The following is a 22,607-nucleotide window of genomic DNA, read 5'->3' on the forward strand; positions in this document are numbered from 1 at the left end:
ACATGTCCCATTTTTCACTGGGCAGCAATGGTATAATGTACAATTTAGTACATTTAAAAAATAGTGTTATATTATTAAATAAACATTTAAAAACCAGGTTTAAAACCTTTGCATACTAATTTGTCTTTTTGGCCCTCAGCTCACCAAAACATTGTCTTGGCCCCCCAAGACAAATGTTTTTGGGTCTTAAACATATGCAAAATGAATATTAACCACTAACTGTCATGTAAGAAGCTGCAGAACAAATGAATGTTGTTTTTTCCCTAGGTACCAAAGTAGAATAACTAGAACAGTTTTTACTAAAACAACTGTTTTAAATTCTGTGCCTCACAAATGCAGCACAGAAATAGGCTCAATTCTGCAGAAATACCCTTACATTCAGGTACAGACAGACACACAGCACAGGAAATAGGCTGTGTGACATGGTAGTTAGTTATCTTATTTTTAAAGGTATGAAGGGATTTTTAAAGTGGTAAAGGGATAACACACTCTTACCTGCACCAGGGGCTAGTAGCCAGCTGTAGAGATAACCAGCAGCCATTGAGAAGTAGAGCACCAGGGCTCTCTGCTTGTTGACTGAGTCCAGGATGTGCTCCACTGTGGCAGGGCTGTATGGATCGGTTTCATGCTGCCCAGTCTGCCTCTCCACCAGCAAATCTGCAAATGCACGTGTACGACCCTGCTCTGCAATCGCCAAAGCTTCATCATGATGTCCTGTTCAGAAAAGAGAGGAAAGATTGAGTTTAAGAAAAACTGAAAAAGAATTACAGCACAGAAATAATTTTGATGCTCCATTGACTTGTAATAAGGGGTACAACATCAAGTCATTTTTGTGTAATATACTGTTTTTATATACTGTATTTATATATATTACCGGTTTTATATATCTTAGCTTGTCAAACAGACACGTGTACACGTGCCAACTAACTTATTCATCCCCAAATTTGCTGATGTTATGAATATTAGCAACTTATCACGAAATCATGAAATACTAAATACACACACACTGTTTATTTTCAGGCCTATTTTATAGAAAGACATCTGTGCTTAAATGTCCAACATTTCATTATTGGTAATAATGAAAAAAAGTAAATTAAATTCTTAGCACAAATATCCTTAATGAAACATTGTTTGTTTTCAGGTTTCACTTTAAAATCTCTCTTAAAAAGTCTCTCTGGGTTACTTATTAAATCGTACTTACGTGTTCATGGCTGTCATGTTGCCTATAAATCGAAGCAGTGTCTTATATGTTGATTCAGGGCCTCACATTATTTAATCTGTATATGTTTCCCCTTGCAAGGATATTTAAGAAATACAGTATTCGCTTTCATTAAAATGCAGAATTCTTTGGAAAAAAAAGCTCAAAGGAAAGAGTTACTTAGATTTATTTAGTGGCTCTGTCTGTAAAGGCAAACAAACTTTAAACTTTTAAGAACCACACATCTGTAAAACAGCACCCATAGTATCTGCAAAGCCTGTGATATTCTCCCTACAACTGACTGTGAGAAAGTAATACATCCCTTTGTTCATCTTGCCTGGATTACTATGATGCTCTCTAATCCAGTCTTCCCAAGAGATATATCACTAATTTGCAATGGATTTAGAATGTGACTGTCAGAATCTTGCACCAGAAAGAGAGAGCACACTACACTAGCACATAGACCACTGACAACTCATGTCTTTTAGAATTGCTGTCTAGATTAGTTATTAGACTGTGTATTTGTATCTCTGATTGTCCTACTTTTCTTGTCACTTTTTCCTTAGCCAAAAATCATTAAATCATTTAGCATTTAAATAGCAAATAGCAATTTGCTTAATATGTTGATCTTAAAGTGTTAAGTTCTTCTGCTTCTTTGTCTTCTTCATTAATGCAACAACTGGACTACTACTGGTATAATTCAGTAAAACCAGATGGGCTTTAAACAAACTGTAACAAGAGTTATCTATAACAAAAATAAAAACCCTAGAGCAGAAAAAAACTCAGTTATTTTAGTAAACAGACTACAGCTAAGCACCCAAAAGACAGAAGCCATGCATGTATGTACTGCCTCATACCACTGCCTTAGGAAAGTTTATTTTCCAGCTTCTTTATAAATACTTTAAAGTCACCAGTATTGACAGGGGACACAAAAGAAGAACTCGAATGAAGATATAGGAAGTGGGGCAGAGAAAGAAGGGATGAAGAAAGAAGCTGCAAGAAAAGGTATGCATTAGGGAAGGTAAACAAGTAATAAGGCTGAGGAGAGAGAGGATGAAATGCTGCAAGAGAAGTGTGTTAAGGGAAAAGCAATCTCACCCAGGCTCACAAGGACCCTCTGAAGAGCTTGATATGAAGACGTTTGCAGGTCGAAGAGGGAAAGCTTGTAGTCAGAGCTGTGTTGTGCCTCATGTCTTAATGTTTCAAACAGCACAGATGCATGGTAGAGCTGTTGACACACACCCACATATACAAGCTTATAATATGCAGCTACCTTGTACTCACACTCCTTGACCATTTTATTGGTACACCTGCCATATAGAGTAGATTTAGTTTAGTTTTGTAGATTTATATTTACTGGCTGTAGCTATGAACAAGCACCCTTTACCCCATCCATGAAGGAAAGAGACCACCACTGGGCAACTATTGACAATATCAGGGGCATTCTCAGCATATCAGTGATACTCACATGCTAGTGTGTGTTGTATTGGCACTGGTATCCGTCAACAACAGTGTTGCTGCAGTTTTTACATATATACCTCAAATGTGAACAAATGTATTGGGACACCTGTACATTACACCTACAGAACATTTTGTTACATAGGCATTAATATGGAGTTGATCACCCTTTGCAGCTCTAACAATTGGTTTGGAGCTCTGCAGTTTTTGAGTCTGCAGAGCGTTAGTGACTTTTATGCACTATGTTTCTCAGCGGGTGGCCCTGCCCTGTAACTTTACTTGGTCTGAAACTTCGTGGCTGAGTTGCTGTGGTTCTGAAATGCCTTTTCAATAATATCCTTCACAGCTGATTGTGGAATATCTAGAAGGTAAGAATTTTACCCAATTGACTTATTGCAACAGTGGCATCCTATTACAGTACCATGGAGGAATTTTCATTTCATTTTATTTCCATGGTGGAATTCAGTGAGCTGTTCAGAGTGACCCATTATTTCACAAATGTTTGTAAAGACAGAATGTAGGGCTAGGTGCTTGATTTTCCACACATGTGGCAAATGGACTGAAAGAAACACTAATTCAATATACTTCAATGATTAAGCAGTGTGTCCTATAACACACACACACAAAAACCACAGACTATTTAATTAGATGGACTGGATGAACACCTGGCATCTTTTTTTTTGTAAAACTCAAATATATGATATCTGCATTTTCTTTCCACAACAATGCTCTTCCTTCAACACGTTCTACTAATTAAAAATATCTAGACTAGGTTCAGGATTACTGAATCATCCACACACAACATTCATGACTCATAGGCTCATGAGACTCTACATTGCACACCTAAGATATTTTAAAGGGAGAAAGAGAATAAGAGAGTGGGATTCAATTTGGCTAATTGCTAATATAACTCATTTCCAGATACAATCTGCTAATGTTAGCACTTTCACTAGGTTTCATTACATGTTAGCAGTGCACTCGGAGTGACCCATTTTGATTAGCCATCAAAGCATGTATTGTGTGCGAGAGGAGTTGAAAAGGTTGGTGCTAATGTTAGAAATTGGTGGGAAGTGTCAAGCCAATTATTGTCAAAGTAGTTTAATTTTACATGGTATCTGAAGAAACAGAGATGGAGGGAGGGAGCAAGGGGCATTGTTTTTAATGGCCTAATTCAACATTTTCTTTGTTGTTTTCCCCTGAAGCTCACTATTAATGTTTTAGTGTTATACAAAAAAACCTACACAGCCTCAATAGATTTGAAATGAAGCAATCAAAATGTGACTCAAGTGTAGACTTTCAGCTTTTCTAAAAAAAAAATCTAATGACAGAAGAATTTATCTATTAGTTTATGGTCTGCTTTTCTGGACGGAATGAAGTGAGATTTCTGTATATACATAATTAATCTTATTGTAAACAAACTTTAAGACATTTACTGGTGGATAAGGGTTAGCAGTGCCATAAAACACTGGGAGATCTTAAAAACAACACAAAAACCTTTTCCCCTTTGTTTGTCAATTTGTTGTCTGCTCTATCTCTCTCTGACTCTTTCTTGAATTTATTTACTCATCTAATGCAGTATGTACAAAACTTACACCTCTTCTTGTTTCTCACACAACACTCTAATCTTGTATGCTAAACCTTGCTAAACTGTCAACATATATTTATGCAAAGCATTATCAGTAGTGTACAACACGTGTCCCCACTAACTTGATGATACCTAGCTGTCTGAGGTAACAAGAACCTCAGCATATCTGAACATAAAGCAATAAAGCATATTCCAATGTATGTTAAATATTAATCCAAAAAAACATCTTAATTGTTCACCTAGATCTTGTATACTCAGTGTACTCTATGCACATCAGAAAGTGTTATCAACTCAGAAGTTGCATTAACTTGATGTATGATTCCTGCTAGTTCTGTATTCTAATATGGTTACTGTATTGACTGAACTAATTCAACAAAGGTCCAGGCATTTGGTGCATCTGTTTCACAATTAGATCACCTGAGTGCAGTTAAAGTGATTGTTGTATAAAGACACCTGTCTGGAAGTGATAGGTGTCTTAGTGCCCTCCCTCACTAGTCTCCTTCTTGTTCGGTCACTCAGTTGTGAGGACGGCCTGCTCTAGGCACATTTACACGTGTCACATTCCTTCCACAGCTTGTGCTTTCTCTGTTGTTAAAAAAAACAGAAAGTTCATTCCTCTGCCTCATTCCTGAGCTCTAATCAGCTTGAGTGAATAACTTATTTATTAAGTTGGGCTGATTCTTAGGCTATACAATGTCTTACACATTCATCACTGCAAAATGTGAATATGTGCATGGGAATTAAGAGGGCCAGTACAAGTACAAATTTATGTAAGAGACTATGAAGTTTGAAAACCATGAACATAGTACATAAAACAGAACTACTTGTTTAACATGACATGGGCTTTAAATTTAGCCTAATATTTCACATTCACGTTTGGCTGGTAAAATGTATTACACACGGAGCTACACACTCATTCAAACATATAATACCTGGTGCTGAGCTTCTTCCAGGTTGCCACTTGCCCAAAGAGACAGGCCTAGACGATGGCGGATTTTAGCCTCATCCTCACGTCTCCCTAGCTGCTCTGCCAACCTCAAGCCTGAGACAGAGAGCAATACAGAGAGAGAGGGAGAAAGAGAAAGTGTGTGTGTGTGAGAGAGTGAGAGAGAGTGAGAGAGAGAGAGAGAGAGAGAGAGAGAGAGAGAGAGAGAGAGAGAGCAATTAACTTAATGAGCTGTAAACTAGCAGTGCAGAGTAAACAGTATTTTAAAACAAAAAAACTACTTGGGACTGTTGTCATGTTCACTTGAGATATACCACAAAAAAAACAGAAAAAATGAGAAAATTACATGAAATGAGAAACAAAAATTAACTTGAATTTCATTAAAGGAAATAAGTATTTGACCCCCTATTAAAACATCATTTAAGACTTGGTGGCAAAACCCATGTTGGCAAGCACAGAAGTCAGACGTTTCTTGTAGTTTTTTTATAAGGTTTGCACACACTTCAGGAGTAATTTTGGCCCACTCCTCTCTGCAGATCATCTCCAAATCCTTAAGGTTTGTAGGCGTGCATTTGGAAACGTGAAGCTTCAGCTCTCTCCATAGATTTTCTATGGGATTGAGGTCAGGAGACTGGCTAGGCCATTCTATGACTTTGATATGCTTCTTATGGAGCCACTCCTTTGTTTTCTTTGGCTGTATGTTTTGGGTCGTTGTCGTGCTGGAAGACCCATCCACGACCCATTTTCAGTGCCCTGGCAGAGGCAAGGAGGTTGTCACCCAGGATTTTGCGATACATGGCCCCGTTCATCTTCCCGGTGAAGTTAGCCTGTGCCCTGAAAAACACCCCCAAAACATAATACTTCCACCACCATGCTTGACGGTGGGGATGGTGTTCTTCCTCCAAACACATCGAGTTGAGTTGAGGCCAAAGAGCTCAATTTTGGTCTCATCTGACCACAACACCTTCTCCCAGTCTCTCTCGGAGTCATTAATATGTTCATTGGCGAACTTGAGGCGGCCCTGGACATGAGCCTTCTTGAGCAGAGGAACCTTGCGTGCACTACAGGATTTTAAACCATTACATCTCAGTGTATTACCAATGTTTTTTTTTGGAGACTGTGGTCCCAGCTGCCTTGAGATCATTAACCAGCTCCTCCCATGTAGTTCTTGGCTGATTTTTAACCTTTCTCATGATCAATGAGACTCGAGGTGATATCTTGCATGGAGCTCCAGACCTAGGCCGATTGACAGTAATGTTGTACTTCTTCCACTTCCGAATAATTGCACCAACAGTTGTTACCTTCTCATCCAGCTTCTTACTTATGGCTTTGTAGCCCATTACAGCCTTATGTAGGTCAACAATTTTGTCCCTGACATCTTTAGACAGCTCCTTAGTCTGGTGGAGATGTTGGAATGTCACGGAGTCTCTTGGCAGGTGGCCTTTTACACAGGTGACAATTTAGGACAGGTGTCTCTAATGCAGGTAACGACTTCACTGAGATTAGGGTGTGTCACTGGTCTGTGGGAGCCAACATTAGTCATGGTTTTTAGGGGATCAAATACTTAGTTCCCTCAATGAAATGCAAATGATTTTTTATTTAAATATTATTTCATTTTCTAGATTTTATTTTTGATATTCCATCTCTCACTGTTAAATTATTTTTTATATTTTATTATTTAAATCTTTGTAGGGAAAATTGCCCTAATCCCTAATGTGGGACACTGACTAATGTGGGGCACCGCCTAATGTGGGACACCTAAGCTGTATTTAGTGTGATGGCATGTGACCAAGATCACGTTGTCTCAAATGTCCAGTCTTTGTGGAGCAATCTTCACCCCAATGCAAAATTTCCCACATTATTTTATTTATATATGGACTGACAGAAATTATTAAGAAGCTACTATGTTCCATGCAGAGAGGTTAGGTTACACATTTCTCCTGTAAATGTAGGAGGCATGGCAAGGATGAAAATGCCCTCACAACCTAGGACAAACACAATTGAGACAAACACAATACGAATGAGCACTGTTACTTCATTTATACCATTCTGACTAGAACATTTTATTCACACATCTCTCTGTGTATGTGTATGATCCAGTGTATCTGTGTCTATCATCCATTTATCCTTCAGAAATCATTGTACTCGTCCTTCTACACTCTCTGCTTCTCCCACTGTCTCTTCACTCTCTTTCTTCCACGCTATCATTTTCTGTGTGTCTGGCATTGCCTGCAGGCACTGTCACATACAAGAGGATGACACCAGAGCCAATCGCAGTAAGATACACCCGGAGGACACATATGCACACTCACACATGTATGCACACACCCAGACACACATGCACACAAATTTGCATAGGAGAGGCTAAAAACCCCTTAAAAGCTTAGTGACATCTGGGGAGGATATGCTGGTGGTCCTGGTGATTCAGTTCCCTCACACATACACATATGCACAAAATGCTTACAAAGCTAAACCCACACATATTACTATGCACATATGTAGTCAAGCAATCACTGGCTGAAAATGTGAACAAGAAGGACACACACAGACATAGTTTATGATAGTAAGTCAATTCCACTTCTCTTTCCACACATTTACACACACAGTATGTTGTGCCAAACACATGACCAGAACCTGCTTCCAATTAATTTCTTAGTAACACCCAGAAAAACAAGAAACATTGTGTGACCAACTGTAAAATAGAATAATGAAAAGAAGAAATAAAAAGAGAAGCACAGAAGGAAATTAGGAAAGTAGCAAACGAAGACAAAGTGAGAGAGAAAGAAAGACAAAGGAGGGGAGGAAGACGAGAAAAACAGATAGAGAGAAAGCGAGAGAGAGAGAGAGAGAGAGAGAGAGAGAGAGAAGCTGGGATAAACAACAAACTGCTTTTGTCTAGGCAGGCTGGTCAAATATATTTGGCTGTCACAAAGTGTGTGTCTGCAGAAATTTAATTTGAGTTTTTTCACATTTTTTAATATTCATACAAATAGGGGAACACAAGGTTGGTTGTCATAGTTCTATTATCTGGTACACAAGAAGAAGACAAGATGATGCTGATATATTTGCCTTGAGAACAGATGATGTTCCTATGTCCTCACTGACTTTGTGACATGTGTTTCTTCTCCTGAATTAGCACACCCAGATTTGTTGTAATACACCCACCTTCTTGCAGATACATAACAGCCTGTGTGAAATTCTGCAGTGCATGGTGTGTCCTCCCCAGGCTTCCATAGGCCAGTGTCTTGGCTGCCAGATCATTTGTTTGGGCTGCCACGCTCAGGTGCTGCTCCTGGAACACCACCGCCCGTTCATGGTTGCCTAGTGACTCATACGTCAGCCCCAGGTTGCCATATGCACGAGCCTGCTGTGCGGGATTGCGGATCTCCTCTGCAATGTGCAGGTCACGCTGGTGGCACTGCAGTGCACGCTCCAGCTCACCCATGGCCTGGTAGACAGTGCCCAGGCCAGAGTTGGCATCTGCTTCCAAGGGACGGTTAGAAGTGTCCCGTGCAATAGCGAGCTGCCGCTCCAGACACGACAAGGCCTGGTCGTAGTTGCCCAGCTGGTTATGCAGGGCACCCAGCTCCCCATATGCTGCTGCCTTACCTCCACATCCACCAAGTTCATGAGCAGCGACCAAACACTTCTCCAAACACACCAGAGCTTGCTGCAGGTTACCCATAGCTCTGCAAAGAGAGTCACAGAGAGTCAGAAAACCCAAACGTCAAAAAATAACTTGGTTTAACCTCATCTCACTTAATATACTATTTAATGTAACAAGATCAAAGGTGGAGAATGGGCCTTATTTACCAACTCACGTTTTCACAAACTTGTCACAAAGATTTAGACATTCATCTATGTTTATTCAATTTATAAGGACAAATGGGTTTCATTATTATAAGATCAGAGCAATGAAAAATTCTGTTGTATAAAAGCACATAGACTGTTTATTAGGACTTTGTGCTGGACCTTTTTAGTACTGTTAGTGTCATAAGGAAAATAATGGCTGTCCAATGTCACACCTCATCATAGTATGTTATAATATTTTTCACTTCTAGTTCTAGTCTACTACTAAAGTGACTTTTTTACCTCAGTATTGTTCAGCCCTAGTATAAATGGGGACAGTACGTTATTAGCCTGACAATAATATGTCCATTGACTGGAAACTGCAATGAAATCTGTGGGGAAAATGCAGCTCTCCATTCTCAATCTCATTCATGCTGGAATAACATTTGGGGCATGTTGTTTCAAAATAATAATCAACAATGCAATTACAGTTTAATTAACTCTCAGTGTTAATGACTCTCAGCATAGCTCTAAAGTGGGTGGGGATCTGTTTTCAGCATGGCATAAAGAATATTAGGCTGTTCCAATATTGTTCACATCTCCTCTCAAGCACAACTAATATGAAATTACACCCATTTTTACGCTGAGTGGAGCGCCAGTCATACAGAATAAGGGAGAAAGAAAAAAAAATCTCCTGAGGTGTGCTTTTAGATGTTTGCCTGCTTGGCATTTTTGTTTTCCCATATTACTAGCCTACACTGACCTGACCTGCCTGGAGAAAGAACAAGTAGGAAAATAAAAAGTATAGAAAAGGTAAATTCATATTATCTTGTTTTCTATTTGAGTTAAAACATGCAGCTGCCAAAGACTCTTTGCACACAAACAGGCCTGCAGAAAAATATGGTACATGTATCATGCCTCTGCAAGTGTACAAAATCCTGCCAACGCTCAAGGTGACTTCATGCAAGGTGATTCCAAAATGCAGGCACCAGCAAAATGAACAATAGTGGATTTGTGAGAATAATAACAGAGTAATGTGAAAGAGGATGGTCATGACTCTTAACAATAAGCTGTCTGATTAACCAGGCAGCAAAGCAATTGTAACAATCTCAGAATACTGATACTTAGATCCTTTCTGTTCAAAATACCTAATTAATTTACAGGGGTACTAATACAAGCTTTCCATTATTAAAGCCCATTTGCAAACCAGATACCATATAATGGAAGTCATGTCATTGATGAAAAACACAAAAAGGCAATTTCCACAATGTTAAACTATAAAGATCCAAAACAGCAGTTTTTAAGTAATTGAAGTAAAATTAGTTTTCAACAAATGCACACAAAAAAAACATGTTTGCAATTTTTCTGCTTAAATGAATTGGTAACTAATTTCTAAAAAAAAACTATATAAAAATATAGATGTATACTGCTTTGTTTGTATTAGTGACTTATTTTGACACAATTTCTTTTGTTTTTGATGTAGCCGTTGTGCAGGACAATTGCGTCTCTTTCACATTTATTTTCTTTTTCTTTTATTATGTTGCACATTAAAAGTTAATATTCGGAGAACATTTCTCCTTTTTACAGTCAGCTTGTGTCCATATGCGACTGAGGTGAGAATATGTGGCCTTATAGCTCTTATCACACAATGTTTATAGACTGTTAACAACATGCTCCATTAATGTAACAGACTGTTACATACAGTGCTCAGTCTGTATGTTTTCACTGCAGCTCTGCATCGAGATTGAGGGAATTATTTATGTAAAAAGTAACAGCTGCAATAAAATTGTAAATCGGAGATTAATGCCTACTAATTTTTTTAGTAATTTTTAGTTGATTAGTCATTACACCTATAATTTGCAAACATTTCTGTTTCACCATGCTAAAAATCAATCACTTCTAAAACAGTTCCTACATTACAAGACATCATATTGTTTGGAACATTTGGCTTCACAGATATTTATGATAACGCAAGTGTGTTCCAGTTGCTTCATTAGTGCAGGCATAAAATACTTAGGCTTGCTTCTACACTTTCAAACACCTTTGGAGTTTCTGTATTATAGGTTCTTTTTTGTTTGATCTTATGGAATAGTCTAATAATCTGAGATACTGGATTTCTGGATTTTCATGAGCTATAAACCATACTAACAAATTTAAAACAACAAAATAAAGGCTTGGAATATCCTCTTTAATCGATATACCTTTTTGGATTAAATAATAATCAACTTTATTTTTTTATTAGACAGACTAAAATATATAGTTCATATATTAGGCAACAATTACATTTTATCTACAGTGGAACACAATGAATAATTATGGATTTCCAGAAAATATTTGGTCAAAAGAAAATTAATTTGTATTAATCTGTATTATTGTATTTTCTTGGTAGGACTATTTAAGTAACCATTTTCTCTTAGAAACTGGCCATGTCAAGCATTCACTCACCTGTGGCCATTCCCAAGACCACGGTAGGCTTTCTCCTGATCTTGCAATCGGTTTAGGCTCTGTGCCACAGCTAGGTATCTCTCATAGTACTTTACAGCTTCTTCATAGTCACCCAGCACATAATAACAATCTCCCAGGTTACCAAAAGCTCGTCCTCGGTCGAGCACCACTTCGTTGCCACTTAGCTGCTGCAGCATAGCCAGCTGCTGCTCCAGATAGCCTATTGCTTCCTCCATGGCACCTGCATTCATCTTGGTGATACCCATGTTGCCAAAAACCTGCGCCTCAATGCCTGGGTCCCTCATTTGCCTGCTGAGTTCCAGCTGTGCCTCATAGCATTTAAAGGCAGCAGTATATTGTCCCAGTGCCATGTAGACAGCAGCCAAATGCCCATGGGCCTTGCTTTCCCCAGGTGCATCGGTCAGCTCCTGGCAAACTTCAAGCTCTTTGGCATGGTATGATAACGCTTCTTCGTAATTCTGCATTAACCGGTAAGCAGCACCAAGAGCAGCATGAGCACAGGCTTCCATTTTTCTGTCTTTTACCTAAAAAACATAAGCACAGAAAACAGAAAACTAACACACAGAATGTTGTGTTTTCATGTTTTGAAATGCATGCATACCATTAGTATTTCCCAAATATGCTAATATCTGCAAATATATGCTGAATAGGTATGCTGCATAAAAAAAAGAAAATAATCGATCAAAACCTTACAGTACTCTTAATTTTTCATATTTTCTTACCTGATTGGCAAGAGCTAGCTGTTGTTTAAAGAACTGCAGTGCACCGGCCACATCCTTCTTGCAGATAAAGATGTCCCCTAAGTTGCCAAGTGCACGGAATCGAGCCTGGGAGTTCTCCAGTGATTGTGCCACAGAAAGAAGGTACTTTTGGCACTCCTCTGCCTTGGTAAAGTCCCCCAAGGCCTTGAAGGCTAGTCCCAAATTGCAGTAGGCTTTGGCTTGGCTCAACTTGTCATGAAGATCCTTTGCTAGGGCCAGATCTTGCTCATAGTATTTCACAGCATCCTGATAGTTACCAAGGCAGTAGTGCGCATATCCTAAATTGTGGCAAACTTTCCCCTCGTTCTCCAGGTCTTGCAAGTCTGGGGAGAGTCTAAGGTACTGTTCGTAATAGGGCACAGACTGGGCAAACTCACCTCTGGAACAGTGAAAGTTACCAAGGTTGCCCAGCGCCCGAGCTTCACTCTGGACGTCCCGCAGCTCACGGGCAATGTTGAGATGGTTCTGATAGTGCTGCAGGGCACGGTCATGAGCACCCAGGGCCTGGTATGCTACAGCCAAATTTCCATGTGTAGAGGCCTGTGAGGCTCGGTCATTGACTTCCATTGAAATCTGAAGCTCCTGTCGATGGTAGCGAACAGCTTGGTCAAAAATTCCCAGGGCATTGTAGGCATTACCCATGTTGCCATAAGCTCGGCCTTGCGCACCATAATCATTAAGCTCCTGTGCAATGGTAAGGTGGGTTTTGTGGAGCTTTAATGCTGTTTCAAAGTCACCTTTCATTTGGAAGATGATACCTGCAGGAGAGGAGAGGGAGATTAGAAAGTAAAATAGATCATTTGTATGTATTCCGGCAGTATTTTTATGAGCCTACACTAAATATTGTTGACATTTAGTTATTTTTATTCAGATTTTTCTGCTTATTCTTTATTCTCTTTAAATGTATATGCCATAAGGGTTGTATACTGGCAAGAACCTGGCAATACAAGACATTTCACATTACAAAGGTTACAATTCAATATATTACAATACTGTAAGCAAGATGATATGTTGTGATTTATTTTAATTAATTTTAAAATATACTATCATAGCATGAAAAACATAACCATATTTATAAAATCTAAGTAAAAGTACAATTTACTTTCTACGCAATCCGAAGTATCTACACCAAAATCATTAATAAACCAAAATTCAAAACTGACTTATGCTATCTTAACTGTCTGTATAATAATTTAAATATGAATCCCAAAATGTCTAAGACTAATTTTCTATCCTGTGTTTTTTTTTTACAACTACACCAAATGGTCTGTTCCTATATGTTTAAAAAGACACATCCTGATAAGACTACAATAACCCAAACAATCCTATAAAATCTACAACGTTTTAAGAATGTTAAGATATATGGGACACACAAATGTTAAATCATCGACATGCTCATTCTAATAGCTTTTCCTTTATTTACATTTGTGACAGATTTTATTGGATGGTTTTTAGTTCCCAGCTAAATTTTCAACCTCTTTTTCATTTTCTGCAATAGTTTCAAGCTCATCCCAGCATCGCTTTCTCTCTGTCATTTGGCTCTTCATAAATTAATAATTGCAGTCATAATATCAAAGCATGCCAGCTGCCTCAGCGGGTAGTAACAAGTCAGGGAATGGTTTGAGGCTACCAGAATGATGGCAGGAAGGATGTTAAAAGAGTAGTTCACTGCAAAGAATATAAAGGATTTTTTATGCTGGAACACAGATGCAACAATTCTGTTAGGTGCTTGGGTCTCAAAAATGGTTTTCTATTTGAATGTGTATGAAATGTATGCTGGTTCACAAATAACTATTTTTACCCTTTGAAAGGGTCCTTCTTGTTAATGATATATTCTTCAAGCTGTACTTATTTAAAACCAATAAAAATGCAGAAAAAGAAGAATTGTGTATTACATAACAGAAAGATTGGTTGGTGTGAATTATTTGGAGCATATAGAAACAAATTTGCAAAGAAAACTTCTTAAAAAAAGACAATCAATGCATTACAATGGCTTAATTTTTATTATACTCTCTTTTACACTGTACACACTCTATATACACACACACACACACACACACACACACACACACACACACACAAAATAATGCCATAAGTACACAGCAGTGCACAACATTCAAAGGTTAAAAATACAGCCCTTGCTGAAATTCCCAAAACTTGCAAAAAAGGGCAACTGGCAATTGTACTCATAATTGTATTCAAGACACATGTTTTTCTACATAGTGTTTGAAATATTGTAAATATTTCCCTAGTTTATCTTTTGGACTGAAAGCAAAGTTCTAGCACAGTTATATACTGTTTAGTATATATTGTATACATACAGTTAAATATTATATAAATTAATAAATTATTGAGTGTCCTGATTGAGTTCAAAAGATGAGACACAGATTATTCCTAATGTAGTGCAATGCCGGTAGGAGTTAAAGTGACTGGTTGATGAAAAGAAAAGAATGTATTTGAGACACTGAGCTTCATTTAAGGTCAAATGCACATTTTAACATATGTATATGAGCACATATGAATGATGCATAACGGTCAATTTAACACTTTCAACATTCGCCTGTCAGGCATTATAGAACTGGTCATTGGGAAACAACATATTAATATGTGCATAACAAATGTACAAATGAGTTGACCTTTTACAGTGTTACCATACAGACTCCACTGGTCCAGTGCATTTTCACTCTAAAGGCGCTAAGCACCAAGAAGGCATGGGTGTAGCATTTGCATTGTTGGTATTTTTGTGAGCAGTGGTGCGGGAGTTAACCCAACACAGAGCAGTGAAACTGTAACAGTTGTAAACAGTTGTAAACTGTGTGTACACTCTTAAAACTGAAGGTGCTACAAGTGGGGTCTTTGAGCGATGTCATATACATCCCAGTTTTGGTAACGTAAACAGCCCTGTTTGAAGAACCTTGGTTAAGAACCTTTACTTGATTTAAAACCTTTGCTTTTTACAAACAGTTCTTTTGAAAAAAAAAAGTTGTTCCTCTAACTAAAGTAAACTATTTTAGCACCTTTATTTTTGAAAGTGTAGAAGTATTAGTATTAGCAGCAAGCATGATTAATTGCGTTGAAGCAACAGTCGATCATTTCCACTACCTTAATTCCTTAGTAGCAGAGAATAGAATTTAGCTCAGTGATACTTCCATAATTGTAGAGGATCACTGACAAATCTATTCTAATATTTAAATTTTATGAATAAAGAAAAATGTTCTCACAAATGACTGCAGACTTTTAGGTATATGAAATATAACATTAATAACATTTAAAATAGTCAGTAGTTATTAGAAATAAACAGAAATAAAATAAATTAAAATAAAATCTACAATATTCAAATTCATCACTAAACATCACTAAAACAAATACAAATAACATAAAAAATAATAAAAATGTATTAAATGTATTATTATTTGTGGATCGGTTTTCTACATTGTTTCTACAGTGTTTTTGAATAGGATGGAAAATATGCCAAGCCTTACACCAGAAATGTTTTTAATGTCACAGTCCTTATTGCACCACTACACCACATACTTGTAGTTCTATAATTTGACCACCAAAAGAGTCAATGCATGCAAATATGTCTGCATTCAAACCAAATTAGATATATTCCAGCATCACACTGTAAAAATTGCACTTGGGGCAGCAAGAAAATTGAGTTGGGTTCTGTGCCAGTACTAGTGATTTTAATCTGACTCACCAGTATCACACCAGCCTTACACACCTTTTATAGAAGGGCCGTGGAACAGAGTGGCTGAAAAACACCAGCCAAATAAAACTCCACACAAAGTCCCTGAGGTCATATAAGCATCAGCAGCATTTCAAGAACAGTGACTTGCCCTTCACAAAAAAGCCCTGCTGAAACACATTTAGATCTTCTGTGTGTTTTGTTCCACTTCCAGGAATTGCTCAGCTTTCTCCCAGTGCTTGGGTCTCACGTCTTGTACTTTGGTCAGCAAGGAATTTAGACAATAGAGGTCTGAGCGAGGGCAGGAGGTGCAAAGGATTAAAACAAAAGACTATTCCACACTATTGTAAGAACTGTGTCCGTGAGTTTTTTTTACCTCACCCTGACTGCTGGAACTTAGTGGATGGCCTGATTTGCCAGTCTGCATTAGTGATGACATGTAAAAATTTGTTTTTTTTTCCTGGCGTCTTCCCGGGTGCAAAGTGGGCATGGCTAAGAGGATTGGGCATTCAGTGATTGGGCTAAGGCAATATTCATATTGCCCTATGCCCAGATTGCATGTCTCTCATGTTCAGAAATCTAAACAGCTATTAGCCAGTTAGAGATAATCTGAGAGTGCGAATGATCAACATGAAGTTGTTTGTAACTCACACCCCTCTAACCTACGTTTGCTTGTGTTTGGTCGCTATTAATGTGTTTGAACTAGAAATGGTATTAACTATCCATTGATTAGTCATTTTGATATATAAATGTACACATTTACATACACTAAAGAAGTAGAAACCAATTGGATTATATTTTTGTAAGGTGAACACATGGGCATTGCATCCCTTAGAATTGCAGTTAAAATTCTTTATCTTTATTTATAACAAATCTTTGTATGGATTAGTCCTCAATGTGCTGTTCCTTTTTTATGAAATAATTTCTGAGATAATTCTTTGATAAAATAAAATATATATATTTCAGAACTTAATATATAAAAAATACAAAACACAACAGCACTTGAATTATTGACATCAGCCAATACTCTGCAGAAAAAGTTTCCAATTCAGATGATGTGCAAATATCAGCCCATTTACCTATTTTTCCTAGTGTGTCTTCTCTGTTTGTATTTACCCTTATACCTACACACGTGGACAAAATTGTTGGTACCCCTCAGTTAATGGAGGAAAAACCCACAATGGTCACAGAAATAACTTGAATCTGACAAAAGTAATAATAATTAAAAATGCTATGAACATTAACCAATGAAAGTCAGACATTACTTTTCAACCAAATTCAACAGAATTATTTAAAAAAATAAACTTATGAAATAGGCCTGGACAGAAATGATGGTACCCTTAACTTAATATTTTGAGTAATTGCCTTTTGAGGCAATTACTGCAATCAAACGATTTCTGTAACTGTCAATGAGACTTCTGCACCTCTCAGCAGGTATTTTGGCCCACTCCTCATGAGCTAACTTCTCCAGTTGTCTCTGGTTTGAAGGGTGCCTTTTCCAGATGGGATGTTTCAGCTCCTTCCAAAGATGCTCAATAAGATTTAGGTCAGGGCTCAAAGAAGACCACTTCAGAACAGTCCAATGTTTTTCTCTTAGCCATTCTTGGGTGTTATTGGCTGCATTTTGGGTCATTATCCTGTTGCAAGACATGCGCAGCACATTTCTCTCTAGAATTCCTTGATAGTCTTTAGATTTCATTGTACCCTGCACAGATTCAAGACACCCTGTGCCAGATGCAGCAAAGCAGCCCCAGAACATAACAGAGCCTCCCCCATGTTTCACAGTAGGGACAGTGTTTTATTCTTGATATCCTTAATTTTTCCGTCTGTGAACATAGAGCTGATGTGCCTTGGCAAAAAGTTCCATTTTGTCTCATCTGTCCATAGGACATTCTCCCAGAAGCTTTGGGCCTGTCAACATGCAGTCTGGCAAATTCCAGGCTGGCTGTTTTATGATTTGTTTTCAACAATGGTGTCCTCCTTGGTCGTCTCCCACAAAGTCCACTTCGGCTCAAACAACAACGGATGGTGCGATCTGACACGGATGTTCCTTGAGCTTGAAGTTCACCTTTAATCTCTTTAGAGTTTTTTCTGGGCTCTTTTGTTACCATTCATATTATCTGTCTCTTTGATTTGTCATCAATTTTCCTCCTGCGGCCACGTTCAGGGAGGTTAGCTACAGTCCCATGGCTCTTAAATTTCTGAATAATATGTGAAACTGTAGTCACAGGAACATCAAGATGCTTGGAGATGGTCTTATAACCTTTACCTTTAACATGCTTATCTATAATTTTCATTCTAATCTCCTTAGACAACTCTTTCCTTCACTTCCTCTGGTCCATGTTGAGTGTGGTACACACCATGTCACCAAACAGCACAGTGACTACCTGTAGCCCTATATGCCCACTGACTGATTACAAGATTGTAGACACCTGTGATGCTAATTAGTGGACACACATTGATTTAACATGTCCCTTTGGTCACATTATTTTCAGGGGTACCATCATACCATTTTTGTCCAGGCCTGTTTAATGAGTTTTCTTTTTTTTAAATAATTCTGTTGAAGCATGGTTAAAAATCAATGTTGGATTTTCATTTGTTCATTTTCATAGAATTTGTATTTGTTATTACTTTTGTCAGATTCAAGTTATTTCTGTGATCATTGTGGGTTTTTCTTTTATTAACCGAGGGGTACCAACAATTTTGTCCATGTGTGTATAGTTTTTACCTTCTGCATACTCCCCTTGTCTTAAGAAGACAATCCCTGTTTGTATGTATATAGCTATAGTATTATTACTATTATTATTATTATTATTATTATTATTATTCTCCTATTATTGTTTATTATTTTAACTCCTTTTTATTTTGAGCTACAACAAACACACAATAGAGGATCCTACAAGCTACAATCAGGAAAGAAATGCCTTGCCTAAGCAAATGTGTCTCATTAAACCAGGTAAGCAAAAAAGTAAAATGGTTAACTTTCAAAAAGTTTTAAGGAATGCAACCTAATTCAGCATTTTATCACTACTGCCTCTACTAAAACCAGAAGGAGAAAGAGAGAGTGCTTTTGTTCTGTGGTCCTGGTGGGGCAAAACCATATAAAAGGCTCTCACTCTACCCTCTATGGCTTTCAAGGCACAAAAGCTAATGTGACACATTTTCACTGTGCCATGGCCATAAATAGCAGACAGGCAAGGATGAATTTAAGATTGGCTGGGTTTTAAAGGAAAAGCCTCAAGCCCTCATTCCAGTGCTGGGTGCATGCCTGGCCGAGGCTGCAATGAGGAAGTGCTGCTTTTCAGCATTTCAACGTTTTGTCTGATATGGTTGGATATATACACATATTTTTAAGACCATAACATTTGCTCTTTGCCTGAGGCTGAGGTTAGTTTGCAAGCTTAATGAATACACCAATATTATACATTTACATTTAAGTGTCATGACTGACTAGGACAATGAGGGTGAACACTCGCAGGGGATGGCTCGATGCGAGAGAGTTTATTAACAACAAAAAAAAAAAACAGTGGTAAACTTGAAAAAAAGGCCCAAAGAAAAAACCAAACACAACCGTGACAACGTTAGGTGGGCAAAGCTGAATACATTCAGTACCTTGAATACATTCAATTCTCGGCAAAGGGTAGCTAACGCTAGCCCCTTAAATACCTCACCCTCAGGTGAAATGTATTAACAAAACCAGACACTAACAATGAACATGAATCAAACACACATGACTAGTCCGTGAAGCTCGACAAGAACGTGAATGTCAAAACAAGAGTCCTCATGAGAGCCTGCAGGCCACTGCGACGCGGACCTGAAATGAAGGCATTTAGCGGATGCTCTTATCCAGAGCCACTTACAAAAGTGCTTTGCTATTTACCCAAGGATAAGCTAGTTTGAATAGGCTAAAAATTCAAGGATAACTCATAATTCAAGGATAAGTGCAGGCATTAACCCAGTGTAGAGCAGCACAACTGAAAACAGAGGAAGAGTGAATACATTTTCAGGAGGCATGGATAAATGCTCTGCAGCAACAGTCAATTAGATCAACTTCTCTCATTTCCTTTAAGAGCTGAGTGCAGGCTGGCTGCGTAGAACAATGATATGCCCTAACAGGAAGACACTGTTGCCCTAATAAAAAATACCCAGACTATATTACTAATTTCATACATTTAAATGCATTGTGTAGTAAAAATAAGGATGATCTTTTGGATGTAGAACTAGTCCTTTCCAGTGGGAATGTCTGCCTTGTAGCCAGTGATTTTAGTTATGCTCTAAACCCACTGTAATCCTGATCAGGAAAAAGTAAATATAAAGAAGAACAAATGAGCAAATGAATGCAATGATAGATCATTGTTTTAGTGACCATTTGTAAATTTTATGCATTTATGTTTCACATGCAACAAAGGTTAGTACTTTTTTAGATTTATTTTAGGTGAGATTTTATATTTACATCTAGGGGTTTATTTCTAGGTAAGCGTTCATTTACTTTAGGACTATGTGGTCCTATACTTTTGCTCACCTTAAAGTCTCCTGAAATATATCAAGCATGATTTGGAGTCGAATGGAATCAACAGTTTTTGATTTTGAACAGTTTTGTGAGCGCCTCTCAAATTAGATAATTGGAGAGTTTTTGTTCGCTAATGGTCAAAGAATGTTACACTTATGACTTTTTCTGACTATTTTTCTAGAACTATTATTCCAGTTCCAGAAGCAGCCATGCAAGACTAGACCATGACACAAACTCCACTGTGCTTGACCGATTTATCTTTTGGATCATGAGCAGATAATTTTCTCCACATTTTGGCCACTTTGGTAGAGGTTATTCCTCTACAGGTATCATCAGTTCACAACACTTTCTTGCAAAATGTTTGTTGTATGTTTCTTTACGTTTTGCAAAATATCTGACCTCGTGTTTCTTATGGTTGATGAGAAGTTTTCATCTGGTAAGGTCTCTAAATTACTTAGAACAGTGAATTGTGAAACCTTTACCGCTGCCTATTCACAGCTCTCAAGGTTTCTGCTGCTAGCCAGTGATTTTGGTTATGCTCTAAACCCACTGTGATCCTGATCAGGAAAAAGCAAATATGAAGAAGAATGAATAAACAAATGAATTCCATGATATGACATGATTTTAGTGACCATTTGAAAATGTTTATGCATTTATGTTTCACATGCAACAAAGGGCAACAAAAAAAATGTCAGTAACACATCCCAATATTTCTGTTCACAAATAATTACATTATGTGATTCTGCAAGTTGTTTTTTATAATGAAAATATATAATAATATTTGTTCTCTCAGAGATTTGACAACAAATTGAGACTATTTGAGCAGGAATAAAACAACCATACATTTTCAAATGAAACCTGAAAACCTGAAATTGGTAACAAAATAAGGTGAACAGGGACAAAACAGTGAGGTGGAAAGATAATTTATCTAAGAGAAATTGTGTGTGTGTGTGCACCAAAGGAGGCCATCCAGAGAATCAGACACCTCCTAGACATGCTGAGTGAGATAGGAGATAAAAACCGAGGGCAGGGGAGCGATGAAAGAATGGAAGATGGACAAATGGATGAATTGGTGGAAAAATGCACTCAGAGAACAGTCTGCCAACACAAGCAAAAACACACATACATTCCAGGTTCTCTTCAACTTCAAACCAAACCAGTTTTTTTTCAGTCTGTTGTGACTTAAATATAAAAATGCTTTAGAAAAGGGTAAGGAATTGTTGTTTAGTGTCCAACAGCACATCCAAATTAAACATACCAGAACACAGATTAAAGTTTAGAGTTACTGCTGTGGAGATTTTTTTTATAGAGTCATATGGATGTGTGTGGGTGTGTGAAATAATTATAATAACGAAACAATCATATCATCACTGTACTGCAAAACCATCTCAATTTTTGCTGTTTTAATGTTTTGACATAAATGTGAATCTGGCAGCTGATAAATATAAAAATAAAATTATATAAAATTATAAAGTTTTTTTCCGTCTCTTATAAAATGGCCATTCTGAAGGAAAAAGGTTTTAGTGTGACAGTGAAAAGGACATGAAATGAATTTATGTGAGACTTCCTCTCAAATCTTTGCTACTAAATATGTTTGGTCTGCAGTACGTTCGTTCTGCTGCACTTTGATTCTGCAGTATTGTTACAGAGCAGTCAGGAGCAATTTTAGGCCATATCAATAGATTCTTTCAATGAGACAAAGACAGCCTTAAATGTAATTTCTGTATGGCAGCAACAACATAAACATGCTCACGTGTGTGCACACACTTATTCACCATCAGCGGTCACAGAAGTGAGGCAAATAGACAAACATGCTTTAAGGTCCAGCCACAAATGTAGGACAAAAGCGAGATGTGTGTTTGATTACAGAATGAGTACAGCCAAATGGCATATTGAGGTGTGACTCAAGATCTAAACTACTACTGGCATTGTCCTGGGTCTTGGAAATTGAACAGACTAACTGCTGAATTCACAACCTTTTCTAGGCTAAAGGCCAAAGTGAGTGGAACACAGACAAGACTCAACAATAGAGAATAAAAAACAAGAAAAAAGGAAAAATGGTCAGCGGTAAACCACACATTATTCACGGTGGTGGAGATACCAAGAAGTGTGCATGTGTGTGTGTGTGTGAGAGAGAGAGATAGAGAGAGAGGGAGAGAGTATGTGTAAAAGATGGTACAGAGTAGTACTGTGTTGCAATTATGTT

The 22,607-nt window shown here is 37.7% G+C and overlaps 1 protein-coding gene across 1 annotated transcript in view; it reads right to left on the reverse strand.

Annotated features, from left to right (window-relative positions):
• LOC140541728 (tetratricopeptide repeat protein 28-like) overlaps window positions 1-22,607 on the reverse strand; it is a 104,955-nt gene that overhangs the window by 15,111 nt on the left and 67,237 nt on the right. Inside the window, exons 6-11 of the mRNA XM_072664488.1 lie at window positions 12,165-12,961; window positions 11,422-11,966; window positions 8,353-8,876; window positions 5,174-5,283; window positions 2,297-2,426; window positions 496-714 (exon numbers count right to left, since the gene is read on the reverse strand). Of these exons, the coding sequence (XP_072520589.1) occupies window positions 496-714; window positions 2,297-2,426; window positions 5,174-5,283; window positions 8,353-8,876; window positions 11,422-11,966; window positions 12,165-12,961 (2,325 nt within the window). The remainder of the gene's footprint in view (window positions 1-495; window positions 715-2,296; window positions 2,427-5,173; window positions 5,284-8,352; window positions 8,877-11,421; window positions 11,967-12,164; window positions 12,962-22,607) is intronic.

Source organism: Salminus brasiliensis, chromosome 20 (assembly GCF_030463535.1).
Source record: "Salminus brasiliensis chromosome 20, fSalBra1.hap2, whole genome shotgun sequence".
In the NCBI taxonomy this organism is placed as follows: Eukaryota; Metazoa; Chordata; class Actinopteri; order Characiformes; family Bryconidae; genus Salminus; species Salminus brasiliensis.